Source organism: Capsella rubella, unplaced genomic scaffold, assembly GCF_000375325.1.
Source record: "Capsella rubella cultivar Monte Gargano unplaced genomic scaffold, Caprub1_0 scaffold_7, whole genome shotgun sequence".
Taxonomy (NCBI): domain Eukaryota; kingdom Viridiplantae; phylum Streptophyta; class Magnoliopsida; order Brassicales; family Brassicaceae; genus Capsella; species Capsella rubella.
The window spans coordinates 4,480,466-4,497,594 of record NW_006238917.1 but is presented as its reverse complement, the minus strand read 5'-3'; the positions used below and the strand labels follow the sequence as shown (position 1 = coordinate 4,497,594).

At 33.0% G+C, this 17,129-nt stretch overlaps 4 protein-coding genes across 8 annotated transcripts; all 4 read left to right on the top strand.

Annotated features, from left to right (window-relative positions):
- The first annotated feature begins 2,026 nt into the window (after nt 1-2,026).
- LOC17880673 (protein SPEAR3) lies at nt 2,027-3,986 on the top strand. The gene is made up of 5 exons (XM_006285769.2): nt 2,027-2,392; nt 2,760-2,873; nt 3,322-3,398; nt 3,538-3,613; nt 3,791-3,986. The coding sequence occupies exons 1-5, from the start codon at nt 2,156-2,158 to the stop codon at nt 3,881-3,883; spliced, it is 597 nt and encodes a 198-aa protein (XP_006285831.1). The 5' UTR covers nt 2,027-2,155; the 3' UTR covers nt 3,884-3,986.
- A 1,947-nt stretch (nt 3,987-5,933) lies between these two features.
- LOC17880146 (probable xyloglucan endotransglucosylase/hydrolase protein 26) lies at nt 5,934-7,404 on the top strand. Its single transcript, XM_006285010.2, has 4 exons — nt 5,934-6,096; nt 6,199-6,299; nt 6,388-6,581; nt 6,832-7,404. Exons 1-4 carry the CDS (start codon nt 5,937-5,939, stop codon nt 7,241-7,243), a joined length of 867 nt encoding a protein of 288 aa, XP_006285072.1. The 5' UTR covers nt 5,934-5,936; the 3' UTR covers nt 7,244-7,404.
- Nucleotides 7,405-7,750: 346 nt separating this feature from the next.
- Nucleotides 7,751-11,366, top strand: LOC17877982 (casein kinase 1-like protein 3). Of its 2 annotated transcripts, XR_002833006.1 has the most exons (14): nt 7,751-7,873; nt 7,973-8,013; nt 8,235-8,304; nt 8,388-8,536; nt 8,666-8,832; nt 8,957-9,018; nt 9,097-9,160; nt 9,264-9,348; nt 9,425-9,551; nt 9,672-9,748; nt 9,927-9,984; nt 10,195-10,322; nt 10,589-11,104; nt 11,222-11,366. XR_002833006.1 is itself a non-coding variant. In XM_006282552.2 (13 exons), exons 1-13 carry the CDS (start codon nt 7,798-7,800, stop codon nt 10,718-10,720), a joined length of 1,236 nt encoding a protein of 411 aa, XP_006282614.2. In that variant the 5' UTR covers nt 7,751-7,797; the 3' UTR covers nt 10,721-11,366. The 2 variants fall into 2 exon arrangements, 1 of the variants encoding a protein (XP_006282614.2); XM_006282552.2 differs by having other exon boundaries at nt 10,589-11,366.
- A 524-nt stretch (nt 11,367-11,890) lies between these two features.
- Nucleotides 11,891-15,717, top strand: LOC17879857 (casein kinase 1-like protein 3). 4 transcript variants are annotated; one of them, XR_002832902.1, is made up of 16 exons: nt 11,891-12,045; nt 12,156-12,196; nt 12,450-12,519; nt 12,638-12,786; nt 12,874-12,969; nt 13,046-13,116; nt 13,207-13,268; nt 13,346-13,409; nt 13,539-13,623; nt 13,703-13,829; nt 13,925-14,001; nt 14,141-14,198; nt 14,270-14,403; nt 14,654-14,822; nt 15,218-15,282; nt 15,419-15,697. XR_002832902.1 is itself a non-coding variant. In XM_023778683.1 (15 exons), exons 1-14 carry the CDS (start codon nt 11,970-11,972, stop codon nt 14,789-14,791), a joined length of 1,248 nt encoding a protein of 415 aa, XP_023634451.1. In that variant the 5' UTR covers nt 11,891-11,969; the 3' UTR covers nt 14,792-14,822; nt 15,218-15,717. The 4 variants fall into 4 exon arrangements, 2 of the variants coding, with proteins under 2 accessions (XP_023634451.1, XP_023634450.1); XR_002832901.1 differs by having other exon boundaries at nt 14,654-15,033; XM_023778683.1 differs by having other exon boundaries at nt 15,218-15,717.
- Nucleotides 15,718-17,129: the final 1,412 nt, after the last annotated feature.

Genomic DNA, 17,129 nt, shown 5'->3' with positions numbered 1-17,129 from the left:
TAGAAATGGTTAATTTTTTTTTTTGTTGAATAGTATTTGTATCTTTACAAAACAAATGGAGTGACAAAAACTCATTTTTGGTGTCACTGTCCACATCCGTGGATGGCATCGACCGGGTGCTATGTCACTGACTTTCTAGTTTCTAATCAGTTATTTATAATATAGAATTAGAACACGTTTAAAGAACATTTTATTTGTTGGCCTGGTGACAACTTCCTTTTTTTTTTGAATGAAGCCATTTAGCTCTCTTTTGAGAAAGGCAACATAAATATATAAAAATATACACATAAAATAATAATACTTTTTAAATTTTATTACAAATAACATATTCGTTTCATAAAAATATTTTTGACACGTCTCGTATAAATAAAAAAGGAAAATTGTAAAATATGACCTTATTTAATGTAGTTAATTTGACGACGATTCAAATTCTAAAAAGAATTAGCTTTAAATAATAAATGTAACAAGATCTTTTTTTAACAATTCTTTCGTGAGACGATCCGTTTCACGAAAATAGTTGCCAAATGTAAAATTATGGAAGACAAAACTGATAATTTCTTTGAAGTTTGACAAAAAAAAAAAAGATAGTACTGTTGGAGTTGTCAAAAAAAAAGGTTGTACTGTTGGCTTCTTTTAAATTTATCTAAATCTTCACATTTTAATAATTTCTTAGGTTTAGGTGAAAACTAGATTAAAACTGGACAGCTTTAGTAGAATACACAGCTTAATGGACGTCTACTTTTCTTATATTGATAAAAGGAGTTTAAGAAAAAAACTTGTATCTTTTAGGCTTTTAACTAATGGATACATTAAAAGCAAAAATTTTAAAAAGCTACATTAACGAATAGAAAAAGTGAAAACTATGATGTAAATTTCTGTGATTGAAATAATTTTTATGGGTTTTTTTTTCTTTGACAGCACAAACTATCTTCATGATTAAACCTACAAAATTACGTAACAAAAATTAAACTTCTAAAAAATATTAAAAATAAATAAAAGAAAATTAAGTGTTGCAACTAAAAAGTAAGGTTGGTGATATACACGTGTACAATAAAGATACTATAAAAAGGTTCAATTTTTCAAAAATAAAATATTGAATCTGAAATCGAATATGACTTTGAGACACAAACTATAATTAAATTACATTAAGTCATATTTTAACGTTATATTATATAGTTCGATTACTTCCCTTTTCTGCTTTTCTTGCCGAGTCTTTCTCGACATTACATACCCTAAAAAGTAAAATACGAATCTCAAAGCTATTTTTATATAATCTCATTGTGCCACAGGAAAATCATTTATAGATACCAGATTTATTTTTATATATGAAAAACGCAATATATAACAAGTATACTTTGAGAAAGCTATGATGCGGCAGAGAATAAAAAGGAAACAAACAAGGTGTCTAATTAATTATAATCCGTTTTTAATTAAAAAAACGTACTACAGTATGATGTATATTTTGCTTTAAACCTCAGTATACAGAATTATACAAAAGTAAATAAGAATATTACATATGCATAATTATGTGGACCATATAGAGTAAAATAAAATTATATGGTTACCCGTCGGCTATTGGTTTATGTAATTATGAATTATGGTCAATATAAGAACAATATTGTATTAAGCTCCGATCTATATGTATTTTAAAATGTAAATTCGAACAGCATTCTAGTCTTTTGCGTTGGAAGTCATCCAAACCGAGGACAAAAAAATGGGAAAAAAAAACAAATCACGATTAAAATATTGACAATCATTGTAATTAATAAATGTATATTTTTTTGTGTGTGTCAGAATTAATATTGTGAATCAAATAAGGGCATAAAATCTATGTAATGTATGTATGTGTATGTGTGTGGGACGTATCTAATGAAATCTGGACACAATCTGATCCAGCGATGCAGTAGTTACTAATCTTAATAACAAAAACCATAAAAAAGATTTTTTTATTTTATATATAAAAAAAAAAAAAAAAAAAAAAAAGCTTATAAAGAAGAGATCACCATTAGAGATCTCTTCGATTCCTCAGCTCAAAGCTAACCAAACCAACCCCACACGCACAGAAAATAAAAAGACAAGTGTGTTGGGTTTTTCTCTCTCTAACTAGCAAGACTTTCTCTCTCTAGTTCTTGATTATTATTATTCCGGTGAAATTATGGGTAGTAGCTTTTTTGGGAGACCAAAGATGGGTGGATCTTCATCGTCTTCACCAACATCTTCTTCTTCTACCCCTGCAAAGAGAGGGAAGAACAAGAACGGTTCTGACAAGCCTAAGCAGCCACAGAGAGGTCTCGGCGTGGCGCAGTTAGAGAAGATTAGATTGCACGGCGAGTTTAACTGCAACAGCTTCAATACTTACCCTTCTTATCATCCCTCATCTTTCAACCACCAGGTACAAATTTCACACACATATACATATCTACATAGATCCATGTAATCTATATAAGTCTACTAGTAATCGTTATTAGAATTTTCGACCGTGACACCAAGGATGATTATGATTTGGGATTTTATTTTTGATCATATGAGAGCTAACTGTATTCAATAAGGATTTTAGTACAGCTAAGGCTTTGTGAGAAAGCATATTCGCGTCTCTAGCATAACAACATGATCATTCATCATATACCAATTATTAGTTAATACGTAATGTCTAAATCGAATTGTAGAATGATTTATATTTTTAGTTAACAGATTTATCATGCGTTTGTTGATTGAAATGGGAGATACAAATAACGATCGTGAATGTTTGAATAATGTAGGACGATGTGAGGATGCAAGGAGGATATCCATCCATACCAACTTCATCACCATCCTTTACATATGCATCATCATCACCATCATCGACTCCTTACGGCTATCACCCAAACATGATGGTACGTCTATATATGCCACATCCAATGTTGTGTATAATTTTGTAAATCGTATCTAGTGTCATTTATTTGCTTTCACAAACTATAATGAGATATACTCATCACATGATTGTTATTACATGCATATCTTTTTAGATTTAGAAGATATTTAAATCAGATTCTTTTCTTAGTTCGAAATCATTTTATCTTCAAATATGGCATCGTAGTTAATCGCAAAATCTTCAGTTATATTCGTATTAATTATCATTGTTATCTACCTACGAAAATAAAAGGAATTTTTTTAACAAATATTGTATAATTCCGTTCTACTATGTAAGTACTAGTTACTAATTATAGACGTGGAACTAAAGCAGATGGAATAAGATCAATGTATTCAAACTCGGTGGATTTAATAATCATTTTCGTCAATGAAGTTTTTATTCATTATACTTCTTTTTTTGTGATCTCACAGATGAATGCAAATAATGATCAATACGAGAGAACAACCATAAGATCATACGGAGATTCTCAGCCTCACGTAGCACCGAGGTCCGTACACATTTTTATTATATATAAGTATAAACAATATTTAATTTACATGATATATGTTGTCTAATTATATACATGCATATAAATGTTTTGTGGCATATTTAAAACAAAGCTAATAATGCATAATTCTACAACACAGTTGGAACCCGAGCTATGGCATCTTGGAGAGCCAACATTTTGTGGAACCAAACACAACCAGACACTTCTTAAACGAGGTTATTACTTTATCTGAACCCATCCGTATATACTTTTTATATTACCATGTCTCAAGAGATATAATGGTTAGTAAGTACTTATATATATAATAACATAATCATTTGCGTTCATTGTCTAAAAATTGTGGTTTAATATTCTTTCGATCTCTGACTTCTTTGTCTTTCCAATTGTTATAGGATCCGAGAAATAAATCGTTGGGATCGGGTATTCAGAACTATGAAACGAGTGAAGCAAATGAGCCTGATTTGGAGTTGAGATTGTCACTTTAATTAATGTCTATGAACTCATATTATTGAAAGGCCATGGATTTGTTATTATACATTGACAGCATATTAGAGAAATAATATATCTATAGGTGATCATTTGATTTGATTTTGGCTATCAAATTTCGATATCAATATTTATTTATTTATTATTTTTTTTTTTTTGCCTACAATATGTTTTCTTTTATATAGAGAGTACATCTGTAAATTTTTACATACAGTAATTTCATATAATTAAGTCGACAAGTCATAGTGTAATGTCATTATAAGCAGGAGGGATACTGCAAACTAGAACGTACGTATTGGGTGATTTTTAAGTGAGTATAGTTGTAAATAATGTTGGCCTTCGTATGCAAATCCAAATTAAGACAAAGACTCAGAAAAAAAAAAAGTTAAATTCGGATAAGTGTAAATGTTAGCCATATGCTTTTATATGATTATATATGTTGTAAGAAGAGGCAACAATGTTACGACATCATCTAAAAAAATGATGTTGATTGATTACTTTTGTGATTAAGATTAAAATTAATTGTTATGTAAGAATCTATCAATTGAAAATAAAAGTGAAACAATAACTTTGACTGATAGTGATTGGTGTGTCATTGATCTAATAATGATGACAAGAAATGAAAAAATGAAATTAAAAGTTATGATTTCTGAACAAGATTAACAAAAACGCCAAGGGTATTATCTTTTTACTCATTATCAAACCTTTTCTCGTACAATATTTGTCTATTTACCATTGATCGATCGAGCTTTATCATGAATTATAAGAATATTTCATAATACTATTCAACACCCACCGAAAGTTATTATTCTTGATTGATCGCTAGATCTTATTACTTAAATCATAACAAAAAACCTTAAAGAAACGTTCTAGTTAATCATGTCTTAAAGACTTAAACTAAGCTTTTTCATTTTTAATAAATTATATAATATGCACATATGCTCAATTGACTCACCACGCTTCGAGTCTGATAATTTGGACGCACAATGCTTATATAGATAATATTTGTCCCAATTAAAGGGCTTTGGACTGGTTTGATACCCAAAATAATGTAGTCATGATCAGCATGTGTAACCATGGATTTTCTATATTTTATGAAACAACACTGACTCTAGTGTCTTTTCCGCAAATAAAAATGTTCATAGTCATTTATTTTATTTAACTATCACAACATAGTTATAATATATCTGATCATGAATCTTATAAATAAAGTCAATGCAGGATAAGTAAAATATTTGAAACACAATTGACCTTGTAGATAATGTCAATGCAGAATAAGTAAAATACACAATTCACAGCTATATATAGTTTAGTAATTTGTGTTAGAGTATAATTGTGTAATCAACAGGGTTCACCTGCTTATTGCTTGTTATTGACAAAAGAAAAAGCATGTAACCAAGCAAACAAAACAATGACTAAAGTCCTACCATATGATAAATCTCTAAGCCGTTTATTAGATCAAACCTGATTACAAAAATGAGACTATAGGGCTTTTTAACTTGACCCAAAACAATATACATGACTCTAATTAATTCAGATTTTAATTCCTTTTCTTATAGCTGAAAAAAAAAAAACTAAATTATATTGGCTAAATTCTGATGAGAAAAATATAGGGAGAGGAATCAGAGAAGTTGATGGCAAGGTCGTCGAACCCATTTGTGTAGTCTTCCTCACGTACATTCCTCAGCTTCTACCACAACCGCGTGAGCCAGCTAACAATGTCCATCTTATTATATTTTTGTTTTCTTCTATTTAATATTCAATTATATAAAAGAACCACTTGGGGCTAATTAAAATTTGAAAGAAATACATATTCATAGTACCTTTTCAGAGCATAGCATTTTATTAATGTAAAAGAACATAGTTATCTAATTGTTATGTTGTCTAGTTCATGCATACACAGTTCATTAGGTGCACGTCATTGTCAAAACAATATACTTTTTTTTTGGAATACGTCAAAATAATTCGTTTTTGCTTCGAATTAGGGTATATATATATAAAGAAAGCCCTCTTTACAACCAAATTATCTCAAACATCAATCAAATTCATAAAATGGCCGGTCTCCGAGCAAAGACGTTGATGTTCGTTTTGGTGGCCGTGTTAGCGACTTTTGTGGAGGCAGACTTCAAGAAGAATATGATCGTTACATGGGGCAAAGATCATATTGGTATGACTAGTGACAACCTTCGACTTGTCCTAGACAAATCTGCAGGTATATATTGTAATATATTATCATAACACCGTAACTCCATTTTAATATATAGTTCATGAGAAACTTTATAAAGAAACGTGAAAACTGTTTATAATTTTGCAGGATCTGCTATTCGATCAAAGGTGGCTCATTTGTTTGGAAGCGTTGAAATGCTCATCAAACTTGTGCCAGGGAATTCAGCTGGAACCGTTGCAGCTTACTATGTAAGAAAATTATCTTAAACTTGATAGAATTACGAAAAATAATTAGTATTTTTTTGTGATTTTTGATGATGGATTATAATTTCATTAGTTATCGTCAACGGGAAGTGCACACGATGAGATAGACTTCGAGTTCCTAGGGAATGCGACTGGTCAGCCTTACACGATTCACACCAACATATTTGCTCAAGGGAAAGGAAACCGTGAGCAACAATTCCGGCCATGGTTCAATCCAACTAATGGTTTCCATAACTATACCATCCATTGGAACCCGTCCGAAGTTGTGTAAGTAATTAGATTAGGATGAGTCCTAGAAAACTCCAAATAATAATGCTTATCAAGAAATGGTTTCTATCAAATAAGTACCACATAAAAACACAACTAAGATTAAATGTTACAAATCAGATTGTTGGTTTCTTAATGTAAAGCAACACATTAAAGTACCCACTTCTAAGATATATATGTGGTTTACTAACTTACTTATCATGAATGTTTATATAAACTAAACATGTCACATAACTTATATTATATATAGGTGGTTCGTCGATGGAACTCCGATCAGAGTATTCAGGAACTACGAGAAAGAAGGAATCGCATACCCAAACAAGCAAGGTATGAAAGTGTTTGCGAGTCTATGGAACGCAGACGACTGGGCAACACAAGGAGGTCGAGTGAAGACTAACTGGACACTAGCACCATTTGTGGCCGAGGGTCGTCGGTACAAGGCAAGAGCTTGCTTGTGGCAGGGACCAGTCAGCATCAAGCCATGCGCAGACCCAACTGTACGATCTAACTGGTGGACATCACCATCGTTCAGCCAACTCACTGCTTCTCAGCTCACGAGGATGCAAAAGATACGAGATGGGTTCATGATCTATGATTATTGCAAAGACACTAACAGGTTTAAAGGTGTTATGCCTCCGGAATGCTCCAAGAGGCAGTTCTAAACTAAACCTTTTTTTTTTTTTTTGATAATAATTCATTCTTTCGAATCTCTCGATCGTATTCTGTTTTTTTTTTCTTTTTTCATGTGTGTTTGATTCATCTATGACTCGAATTTGTGCAATCATAATAAACAAGGAGAAGTACTTTTCTTTTTCTGCAAAAAGATACGATCAAAAATGCAAATTTAAACCCTAATAAAAACTGAAAATCCAATACGTAATTTATCCATCTTTGTAGACACATACTAAAGTAAATACTTATGAGTTATGTTGTATGCTAAATATAAATTTATCTATAAACATATATAGTTTCAAATAAATAAAATTACTTATTATGTGTTACAAAATGTTGAACTTAAAATAAGCAAATAAATAATATATATTTAAATAGAGACATTGCGTTGACTAAAAAAGATAAGAAGATCCATCGCTCCTACGTGGCACAAATATTTTCCACGTCACCCTTCTGTCTCGTCGAATCAACGAAGCAGCAAAGCCCTAAATCCATATCTTTAATTTGTCCGCATGATTCAGATTCGGCAGTGATCGGAGCTGCCATGGAACGTATCATCGGCGGCAAGTACAAGCTCGGACGGAAGATTGGCAGTGGTTCCTTCGGAGAGATTTTTCTTGGTTTGTGTTCTCGTCGATTCTCGTGCTTTGTTTCTTGAGTTTTTTTTGTTTTTCTTCTTTGGTTTGAAATTGACTTACCCTGTTTTGTTGATTTCGCAGCTACACACGTCGATACTTTCGAAGTCGTAGCTGTTAAGATCGTAAGTTCCGATTCATTAGCTATGTATGAATCCATTCTGATTTGGATCTGTTCTGTTTTCAATTTTTTTTATCGTCTTCTAGTTCGTATTGGTCTTTTGCATTGATTAACTCTCAATTTGATCAGCGAGGCAAGCTTTAAGCTCATTTTAATGGTGATTTTTAGCTGTGATGAGTAATTCTAGTTTACAATTGCGCTTAATTCAATCATTTTGTATTGCAGGAGAACAGTAAGACAAAGCATCCTCAACTTCTCTATGAAGCCAAGCTATACAGAATTCTTGAAGGAGGAAGTATGCTTCTGATTCTTATCTTTTCTTATTCTGTAGTTGTTGGAGGGATTGTTTATCAGTACAATGCTTATTTTGGTCTGTAGTTGGAGTTCCGCGGATAAGATGGTTTGGAGTGGATGGAACGGAAAATGCGTTAGTGATGGATTTGCTAGGGCCAAGCCTTGAAGATCTGTTCGTGTATTGTGGGAGGAAATTCTCACCAAAGACGGTTTTAATGTTGGCTGATGAAATGGTATGCCATGAGTTTTAGCTATTCTTTGGGGACATTAATTGTGTGATACTAGTTACATTGATACTACTAGCTAGCAGTTTTCATTATATCATCTAATGTGCTTCTAAATCTCTTATCCCACATTTCCAGCTGACAAGAATAGAATATGTACATTCCAAAGGATATCTACATAGAGATATAAAACCAGATAACTTTCTCATGGGCCTAGGCCGGAAAGCGAATCAGGTTTATCTAATTGACTTTGGACTTGCCAAAAGATATCGTGATGCCAGCACCAACCGCCACATCCCTTACAGGTATTGGTGGCGCGAATCATTATATTATGTTTAACTTGTATATCATCTGCATATGGTAAATTATCTATCTGTTTTTAATTTAAGGCCACATCACAACTTATTGCCTTGATTCGGTTGTATTCAGGGAAAACAAGAATTTAACAGGAACAGCACGATATGCAAGCTGCAATACACATATTGGAATTGGTAAGGAATGCTGCGATTTTTTCTCCTTATGTGAAGTACAACCATCTTTGCCCTTATATTTTGGTGTCTTTTTCACAGAGCAGAGTCGGAGGGATGACCTAGAGTCTCTTGGATATGTGCTTCTGTATTTCTTAAGAGGAAGGTTTGTTGAATTTTTGATTTACCAGAAACTAGCTAACATTGTGTTCTGCTATTGGTACTCCTTATTTTTTAAGCGATTTACAGAGTTGTTTTTTTTTTTCCAGTCTTCCATGGCAGGGTCTTAAAGCTGTTGACAAGAAACAAAAATATGAAAAAATTCGTGAGAAGAAGATATCAACCCCTATTGAGGTTTTATTCCCTCTTATATGCGAGAGAATTTCGTTAGTCCTTATTTAACTGACTTTTTATATCCATTGCTTTGCAGGTTCTATGCAAAGATCACCCGGTGGACTTTGCTTCATATTTTCATTATTGCCACACACTGACATTTGATCAGCGCCCTGATTATGGATTCTTGAGGCGGCTTTTTCGTGATTTATTCTCACGGGAAGGTACTTGAAAATAGACATCTCTCCATCATTTTTATAGTTCCCTCAGCTGATAGGATTCTTTACTCACCAACACCAGTTACCTATCTCGCTTAATTTACTGTATTTTTTTATTCTTTTCAGGATATGAGTTTGACTATATATTTGACTGGACTATAATAAAGTATCAGCAAGCTCAGAAAACCAGAAATCAGTCTCGGGTACAATTTATCAATACCATTTGTTTTGCGTCTCAAGTGTATGCATATTTTTTTCTCATTTGTAGAGAAGATTCCTTAAGAAGAAGTTTTACTTTGTTTTTCTGGAATTACCTTTCATCCTAGTTTTGGTGGTAAATAATGCCTGTTATTGTAACACAAAATGTCTTGTATACTGCAGGCAGTTCCAGGGTCTAGCAATGGTCGTGCAATGCCGATGGACACAAGTAATCATCGAGGTCAGCTCTAAGTCACCAGATTGTGTCACTTGCTGGTTAATTATAATATAGTATTTACGGGAGATAATGTGTTTCTTGTTCACTTTCATACTTGACTTGACCAAGATCGAAATTATGTCTGCCCTGGCATAGATTGCCAGATTTAGTTTCTTGTTGCAACTGTTTATGTCAATATTTCTGTCTTGTTGATGTTATCTCTCTGTTTGGCAGGAGGAACACATGAAGTCAAAGTCTCTGACCGTGTCAGACCAGCTAATGCCATTGGCCCAAGTGCACATATACACAGTAATACTGCTACAGGGAGGAGTCAGGATTTTGATCAACCGGTGCACAAGAATGTACGTAGTTATGCATTTGCCTCTTCCAAATAAATGTTGTATTCTGAAACTATCGCTTTATGTTAGCATCTCATACCTGCATCTGTGTTGTTTCAGACTTCTTCATAGTTCTCTGATAAAAGCTTTTAGCTGTTTTGCACGGTCAATTGTCATTAATGAGCTATTTAATGTGATATAAGCTATTCATACTATTAGATTATTGAAACATGATACTGATCTTCACAAAGATTTCCCTTGACCATTATTTTGCTGAAAACCCATTGCAGATGAACAAGCCACCAACTTCATTATCTCCTGCGGGTACCTCAAAAAGAAACGTTGGACCCGAAACCTCAAAATCGGGGTATGGGAATGGGAATAGAACCGATGGCTGGACTTCATCATTTCCTGGGAAATAATGCAAAAAAAAAATTGTAGTTTTTATTCTACTGAGATTTCTGCAGTGGGGAAGCTCTAGACGAGGTTGAAGATCTGAATGGAGCTTTTCCATGAACAGCTTACTGTTTCACACAAAGGCATGACGTTTATGTTTACTATTCCCCCAAATACTGACTTCACCTTTGTATAAAAAGTTTGCAACCGGACGTGTAATTTGGTTCTTTTGATTCATTCTCGCCAGTTCTGTTTTAACTTACTCTGTTCGTATTCCTTTGTAGTTCCCTGAGTTGGGGGCATAACTTGGTTTGTTGCTTGATCAACATTCTTTGCAGAAAATCAAGAGACAAGCATGAGCAGAGATGTCTTCAAAGGCTCAGTCAAGAGTTTGCTAGTGGCAGGGACAGGTCAGTATCAAGCGATGCGCATACTCAACGATTAAATGGTGGACTTCACCATCATTTATGTCCGCAGCTAACGCGAAGTGCTGATGGTTTCTTAACTGGTTATTGCAAAATGCCAAGATTCTAACAGGTTTAAAGATGTTTGGTTCCGGTATGCTACTTGGAGAAACAACTGTAGTAAATTGCCTCTCCCTTTTTTTTTTCTTTTCTCTCTGAATTTCCAAATCGATTGTATTGGATTCTGTGTTTGATTTTTCTTATTTGATTTTGTGCAATGAACAAAAAAAAAGAAAAAAATTCTATACAAAATCTAAACATTTTTAATATTTCAAAATCATCTTACAAAGATGGTGTTGTTGAATTCTTCGAGACATGAATTTTCTTTTGACATGATCCAAAATATGTATTTCGTAATCACATTTGTTAACAGAAAAATCGAGTAAAAAGTCACCGAATCAAATATTGAAATGTACACACACTTTGGAATGATACAGCAGATTTGACTTATCTGGTGAAACAAGAGGATTAGAATTTTGGCTAGCTAAGATTTTGGAACCTTCATAAAAGGAAGGAAATCAACAAAACGTACCATCATGGCAATGCGAAATTACGTCAATGCCCTCGTTTTATGATATGCATCCGAAGGTTGGCGGACCCGTAATGGTGCAGTGGTTAGGTGTACAAATTTTATATATTTTTATAAAAGAATCACTAATATGGCTCAAGCCCGGGGCAGTCAAACAAAAATAATAATAAAACTGTATGTTGTTGTCGCAAATTTTAATTTAATTATTAAAAAAAAAAACCCTAAAAATCCTTATCTCTATCTTCTGCGCATGATCCAGATTCGGTTTTGATCCGAGCTGCCATGGAACGTATCATCGGCGGCAAGTACAAGCTCGGAAGGAAGATCGGCGGTGGTTCTTTCGGCGAGATATTTCTTGGTGTGTGCTTGTGTTTTCTCCTCGCTCCTTTTGTTTTCTCGAGTTTTTTTTTTTCTGTTTGATTTGAATAATTATTACGTCTTTTTTTCATGTTTGTTGTTTTCGCGCAGCTACGCACGTCGATACTTTCGAGATCGTTGCTGTTAAGATCGTAAGTTTCAATTCGATAGCTATGAGACTCTGGAGAAATTGAATTCGATTTGAGATCTGCTCTGTTTTAATCTCCTTTCATCATTTTCTTTTGGTTCTTTGAAATGATAATCCCTGAATTGATATTTTCTGAATTGATATTCTCTGAAATGATCAGGGAAGCAAGCTTTCAAGCTCCTTTGAATGGTGCTTATCAGCTGCAGTGATTTCTTCAAGCTAACAACTGTGCTTAATTCAATCGTTTTGTATTGCAGGAGAACAGTAAAACAAAGCATCCTCAACTTCTTTATGAAGCTAAGCTATATAGGATTCTTGAAGGAGGAAGTATGCTTCTGTTTCCTACCCTTTCTCATTCTGTAGTTTTTTGGTTGCGTTGTGGACATTGGATGGATTGATTGATTATCAGCAGAGCTAATTTTGGGTTTGACTTTATGGTCTGCAGGTGGTATTCCGCGCATAAAATGGTTTGGAGTGGATGGAACAGAGAATGCTTTAGTGATGGATTTGCTAGGGCCAAGTCTCGAAGATCTGTTCGTCTATTGTGGGAGGAAATTTTCACCAAAGACGGTTTTGTTGTTGGCTGACCAAATGGTATGGATTTTCTTAGGGTCAAGTCTTGTTGTTGATGCTATTTACGTACTAATCATTTCTCCAAACTAATTTATCCTTCTGTTACAGCTAACAAGAATAGAATATGTACATTCCAAAGGATATCTGCATAGAGACATAAAACCCGATAACTTCCTCATGGGCCTTGGTCGGAAAGCAAATCAGGTATAGCTCTGCAATTTCTTGTCTTCATTGTAATGAAAGAAAAGGGATCGTATGATGGATAAGTTTCTGTTATCAGGTTTATCTAATAGACTTTGGACTTGCCAAAAGATATCGTGATGCCAACACCAACCGCCACATCCCTTACAGGTATTTGTGGCTATGCTTCATGATATTGTTTCTATCCTGTGTTCCATCTGCAGATGGTAAATTATTTAGTGCCTTTATTCGACTATTCAGGGAAAACAAGAATTTAACAGGAACTGCACGATATGCAAGTTGCAATACACATCTTGGAATAGGTAAGGTGCTGTCAGTTTTTCTCCGTTTGTAAAGTATAATCGCATTGTCTCATTTATTTTGTGTTTCTTTTCCACAGAGCAAAGTCGACGGGATGACCTAGAATCGTTGGGATATGTGCTTCTTTATTTCCTTAGAGGAAGGTGTGTTGGCTTTTTGACTTACAAGAAACTAGCTAACGTTGTGTTTTTGCAGGGTATCGATATTCCTTTCATTTAGAGATTTACCCAATTGTTTTTTTTGTTCCTATTGTCATGAACCTCCTTTTCTAGTCTTCCATGGCAGGGTCTTAAGGCTGTTGACAAGAAGCAAAAATATGATAAAATCTGTGAGAAGAAGATATCAACTCCTATTGAGGTCTGTTTCCCTGTGTCATCAGTTTATTTGTTTTTGTTAATCCTCTTTCTATTAAATATCCATATCTTGTCTGTTGCAGGTTTTATGCAAAAGTCACCCTGTGGAGTTTGCTTCATATTTCCATTACTGCCACACACTGACATTTGATCAGCGCCCTGATTATGGATTCTTGAAGCGACTCTTTCGTGACTTATTTTCGCGGGAAGGTACTTTGGAAAATACTTGTCCTCATCATCTTTTTATTTACTGAGCTGATGGGATACTGCCATCAGTTTACTCAGTTAAACGTTTTCTTTTGCAGGATATGAATTCGACTATATATTTGACTGGACTATAATAAAGTATCAACAAGCACAGAAATCTAGAAATCAGTCTCAGGTATCGATTGTCAGCTGTTTTTATCTATCTTAAGTATATGCTTATTTTTTTCACTTGAAAAGAAGGTTCCTTAATGATAAGTTTCCTGCAGTTACCTTTCATATTATTTTCTAAAAAATATATATCATTTGTACTGCAGGCAGTTCCTGGGTCTAGCAGCGCTCGTGCAATGCCAGTGGACACAATAAACCATCGGGGTAAGCTTCTTTGGTTTGTTTTTACAATTTTGTATTTAAAGTCTCTATTTTCTTGACACTCTGCTTGGCAGGAGGACCAAATATTTCTTATGAAGCCGAAGCCTCTGAACGCGTCAGGTCCACTAATGCCATTGGTCCAAGCCCCCAGATAAATAATAATACTGCTACAGGAAGAAATCTGGCTTTTGATCCCATCCACAAGAATGTACGCATTTCTGCATTTGCCTCTTCCGAATAACTGTTTTGTTTTGCAACTCTTGGCTTGTCTTAGCCTTAGCATGTCATACCTGCATTGTGTTGCTCTTATAATTCGTCATGATTCTCTGAAAACAAAATTTAGCCGTTTTGTATTGCCAGTTGTCATGAACAGATAGATTATGCAAACATGTTATTGATCATTTGATCTTTGAGATAAAAGTGTTCATGACCATAATCTTGCTGATAACCCATTGCAGATGAACATGCCATCTTCTTCATTATCTCCTGCCGGTACCTCAAAAAGAAATGTCGGACCCGAAACTTCAAATTCTGGGTATGTAAGTGGGAATAGAACGGGTGGCTGGACTTCCTCTTTCATGTCTCCAGAGAAATGATGCGAAGAAAATGTAGCTTTAGGCTGAAATGGTGAGTGAGATTATGCACTATTAATGTGAGTCATGCCCTTATTGCACCTCTGCAACTAGAGCAGAAATCAGAAGTTGGTGTCACTAACACCTTTGTATCTCCACCTTTGGCTGGAAGAAAAGTGCAATGCTTTGTATGTATATTCTCTGAAGTGTGTGAACAAGAAGGCGTTGGCTGAAGCATTTGTGTTTACACACACAAGGCATCAAGTGTATGTTTGCTTTTCATTCAAGATTTTCCCAACCTTTGTATAATTCTTGCACCAGATGTGTAATCATGTTATGTGATCCATATATATCATTTTTTTTAGTTACTATGTGCTATGTGTGATCAATAACCTTGTGTTGCAGCTTGTTATATGTATACATGTTAATGGATAGCAACATTCTTTGCAGAAATCCAGAGACAAGCTTGAGCTGAGATGTCTTCAAAGGCTTCACAAGTTAACAACAGTGCACAGGTTACTTTCACAGCCGCCCATGTTTTGATTCTTGCTATTTCCCATAGGTTTATGTGGAAAGATTTTGAGAGTCAACATGGGTTTTGATAACTCAGAGATAATGACTGAATCTTAAAAATAAACAAATGTTTGACAGCTCATGAAGCCAGTCAAAAAGGTCGATTCTCGTATTGGTTACAACCTCAAATGTTTCTACAGTATCATAAGCTCGATTTGTTGCACTCTCATCATCATCATCATCATCATCATCATCATCATCCAAGGCGTGTAGTATGCTGAAGCTGTGATGGAAAATGGTAACAATACCTTAGGGCATAGGAGTAAAAGCAAGGTTGTGTTATAGTTCTTTTAACTATGTTCAGTATTGTTATATACTCTTTAAAATTTGTATTGAAATATTCATTTTCTTGTTTTATATATCCTCAAAATTATATATTTTAAGTTACAAATTTGAACCAAGATATTAAATCATTTTTACCAACTCTAGTGAGTGGGAGATAGAACACTACTATATAAAAAGAGACGTGTCTTATAAAACCGGTCGATAATGGACCTAATACACCAATAATATAAAAATAGTTTTGGTTAATTTCAAATCTATACTATTAATTGGGAAGTACAACTTGAAGCCAAACATCCCCAATTTTTAAAAACAATTTCATGAAATATATTTCAGTTGCCAAACAGAATTAATGACAGCAAAAAAAAAAAACAAAAAATATATATATTTATGGAAATCATAATAATCTTTTACCATAAAAAGTGGACAATTAAATTCCAAATTAAATATATGTAAACATATCTATTTTGAATATACATAAACATATTTAATATTAATTTAATATTTTAATATACTTTCGAAATTAATAATTTATATAGAATGAAATCTAATAAAACAAAATCATCATATATCTAAAAAACAAAAATAACATTTTTTAGAAAAATAAAAAGATAAAAAAATATGTTAGCATATGAAATAATCAACTAATCAAATTCTACATAGTATATATATACATAACTGATCATATCATCAAATTTTAAAAATTATATAATTTTAAAATATAAATAAAATTTAAATAAATCAATAATTAAATATTTGTTTGCTAAAATCATGCGAATAAACATTCTAGATCACATAAATTTCTTATTTTCACATAAAAAAATATTCATATTCAAAAAGCAATCTAGCAATTGTAGCACAAAAGATATCTACAAAATTTATCATTAATTCAATTAGTTAATGATTTTTTATTTGGTCAAACAGTTAGTTAATGATTATTCTAAACTTCTTTTTTCTTATTAATTTCACATAATCTTAACAAAATAAATCTTCATCCATGGCAATTTGCATATCATTACTATTATCAAATATTAAATAATTGTTTTATTAATCATAAAATCCATTTTGAGATTATAAACATATAGAATTTCTATTAAGATTAAAACTAAATAACAAGTGGATATATCACATTTAAATGATTTTAACGACTTATTACCAATTTTTAAATAATAAATGGATTATATTTTTATGATTTAATCTAATTGAAAACAAGTAAAATGTCAAATTGGTTTGATATAAATGATATAATAAATAAATATCTACAAACATTATCTAGGTACAATTTTAAACTATCCTTGACAAATATGATATATAAGTTTTGGATAATCGGTTGAAATAAAAAAAATTGGTAGTTATATTTAATTCTCAAAATCTCAAAATATTGAACAAAATTCAACTTTGGGACGTATAAATCTCTACTTTGGACGATTATATGAAATTTTACATATATTAAAATTATATTTAGTTACACGTAAATGGTGTTATTTATTAAAAAAAAACTTATAGG

Excerpts from the sequence above, each read along its gene's own strand:
- LOC17880673 (XM_006285769.2), top strand. The coding sequence starts at position 2,156 with ATGGGTAGTAGCTTTTTTGGGAGACCAAAGATGGGTGGATCTTCATCG. Across the intron at positions 2,393-2,759 it reads CCTCATCTTTCAACCACCAG|GACGATGTGAGGATGCAAGG; the intron begins GTACAAATTTCA and ends TGAATAATGTAG. Across the intron at positions 3,399-3,537 it reads CAGCCTCACGTAGCACCGAG|TTGGAACCCGAGCTATGGCA; the intron begins GTCCGTACACAT and ends TCTACAACACAG.
- LOC17880146 (XM_006285010.2), top strand. The coding sequence starts at position 5,937 with ATGGCCGGTCTCCGAGCAAAGACGTTGATGTTCGTTTTGGTGGCCGTG. Across the intron at positions 6,097-6,198 it reads TGTCCTAGACAAATCTGCAG|GATCTGCTATTCGATCAAAG; the intron begins GTATATATTGTA and ends ATAATTTTGCAG. Across the intron at positions 6,300-6,387 it reads GAACCGTTGCAGCTTACTAT|TTATCGTCAACGGGAAGTGC; the intron begins GTAAGAAAATTA and ends TAATTTCATTAG.
- LOC17877982 (XM_006282552.2), top strand. The coding sequence starts at position 7,798 with ATGGAACGTATCATCGGCGGCAAGTACAAGCTCGGACGGAAGATTGGC. Across the intron at positions 7,874-7,972 it reads CTTCGGAGAGATTTTTCTTG|CTACACACGTCGATACTTTC; the intron begins GTTTGTGTTCTC and ends TTGATTTCGCAG. Across the intron at positions 9,552-9,671 it reads TGATTTATTCTCACGGGAAG|GATATGAGTTTGACTATATA; the intron begins GTACTTGAAAAT and ends TATTCTTTTCAG.
- LOC17879857 (XM_023778683.1), top strand. The coding sequence starts at position 11,970 with ATGGAACGTATCATCGGCGGCAAGTACAAGCTCGGAAGGAAGATCGGC. Across the intron at positions 12,787-12,873 it reads TGTTGTTGGCTGACCAAATG|CTAACAAGAATAGAATATGT; the intron begins GTATGGATTTTC and ends CTTCTGTTACAG. Across the intron at positions 14,002-14,140 it reads AATCTAGAAATCAGTCTCAG|GCAGTTCCTGGGTCTAGCAG; the intron begins GTATCGATTGTC and ends TTTGTACTGCAG.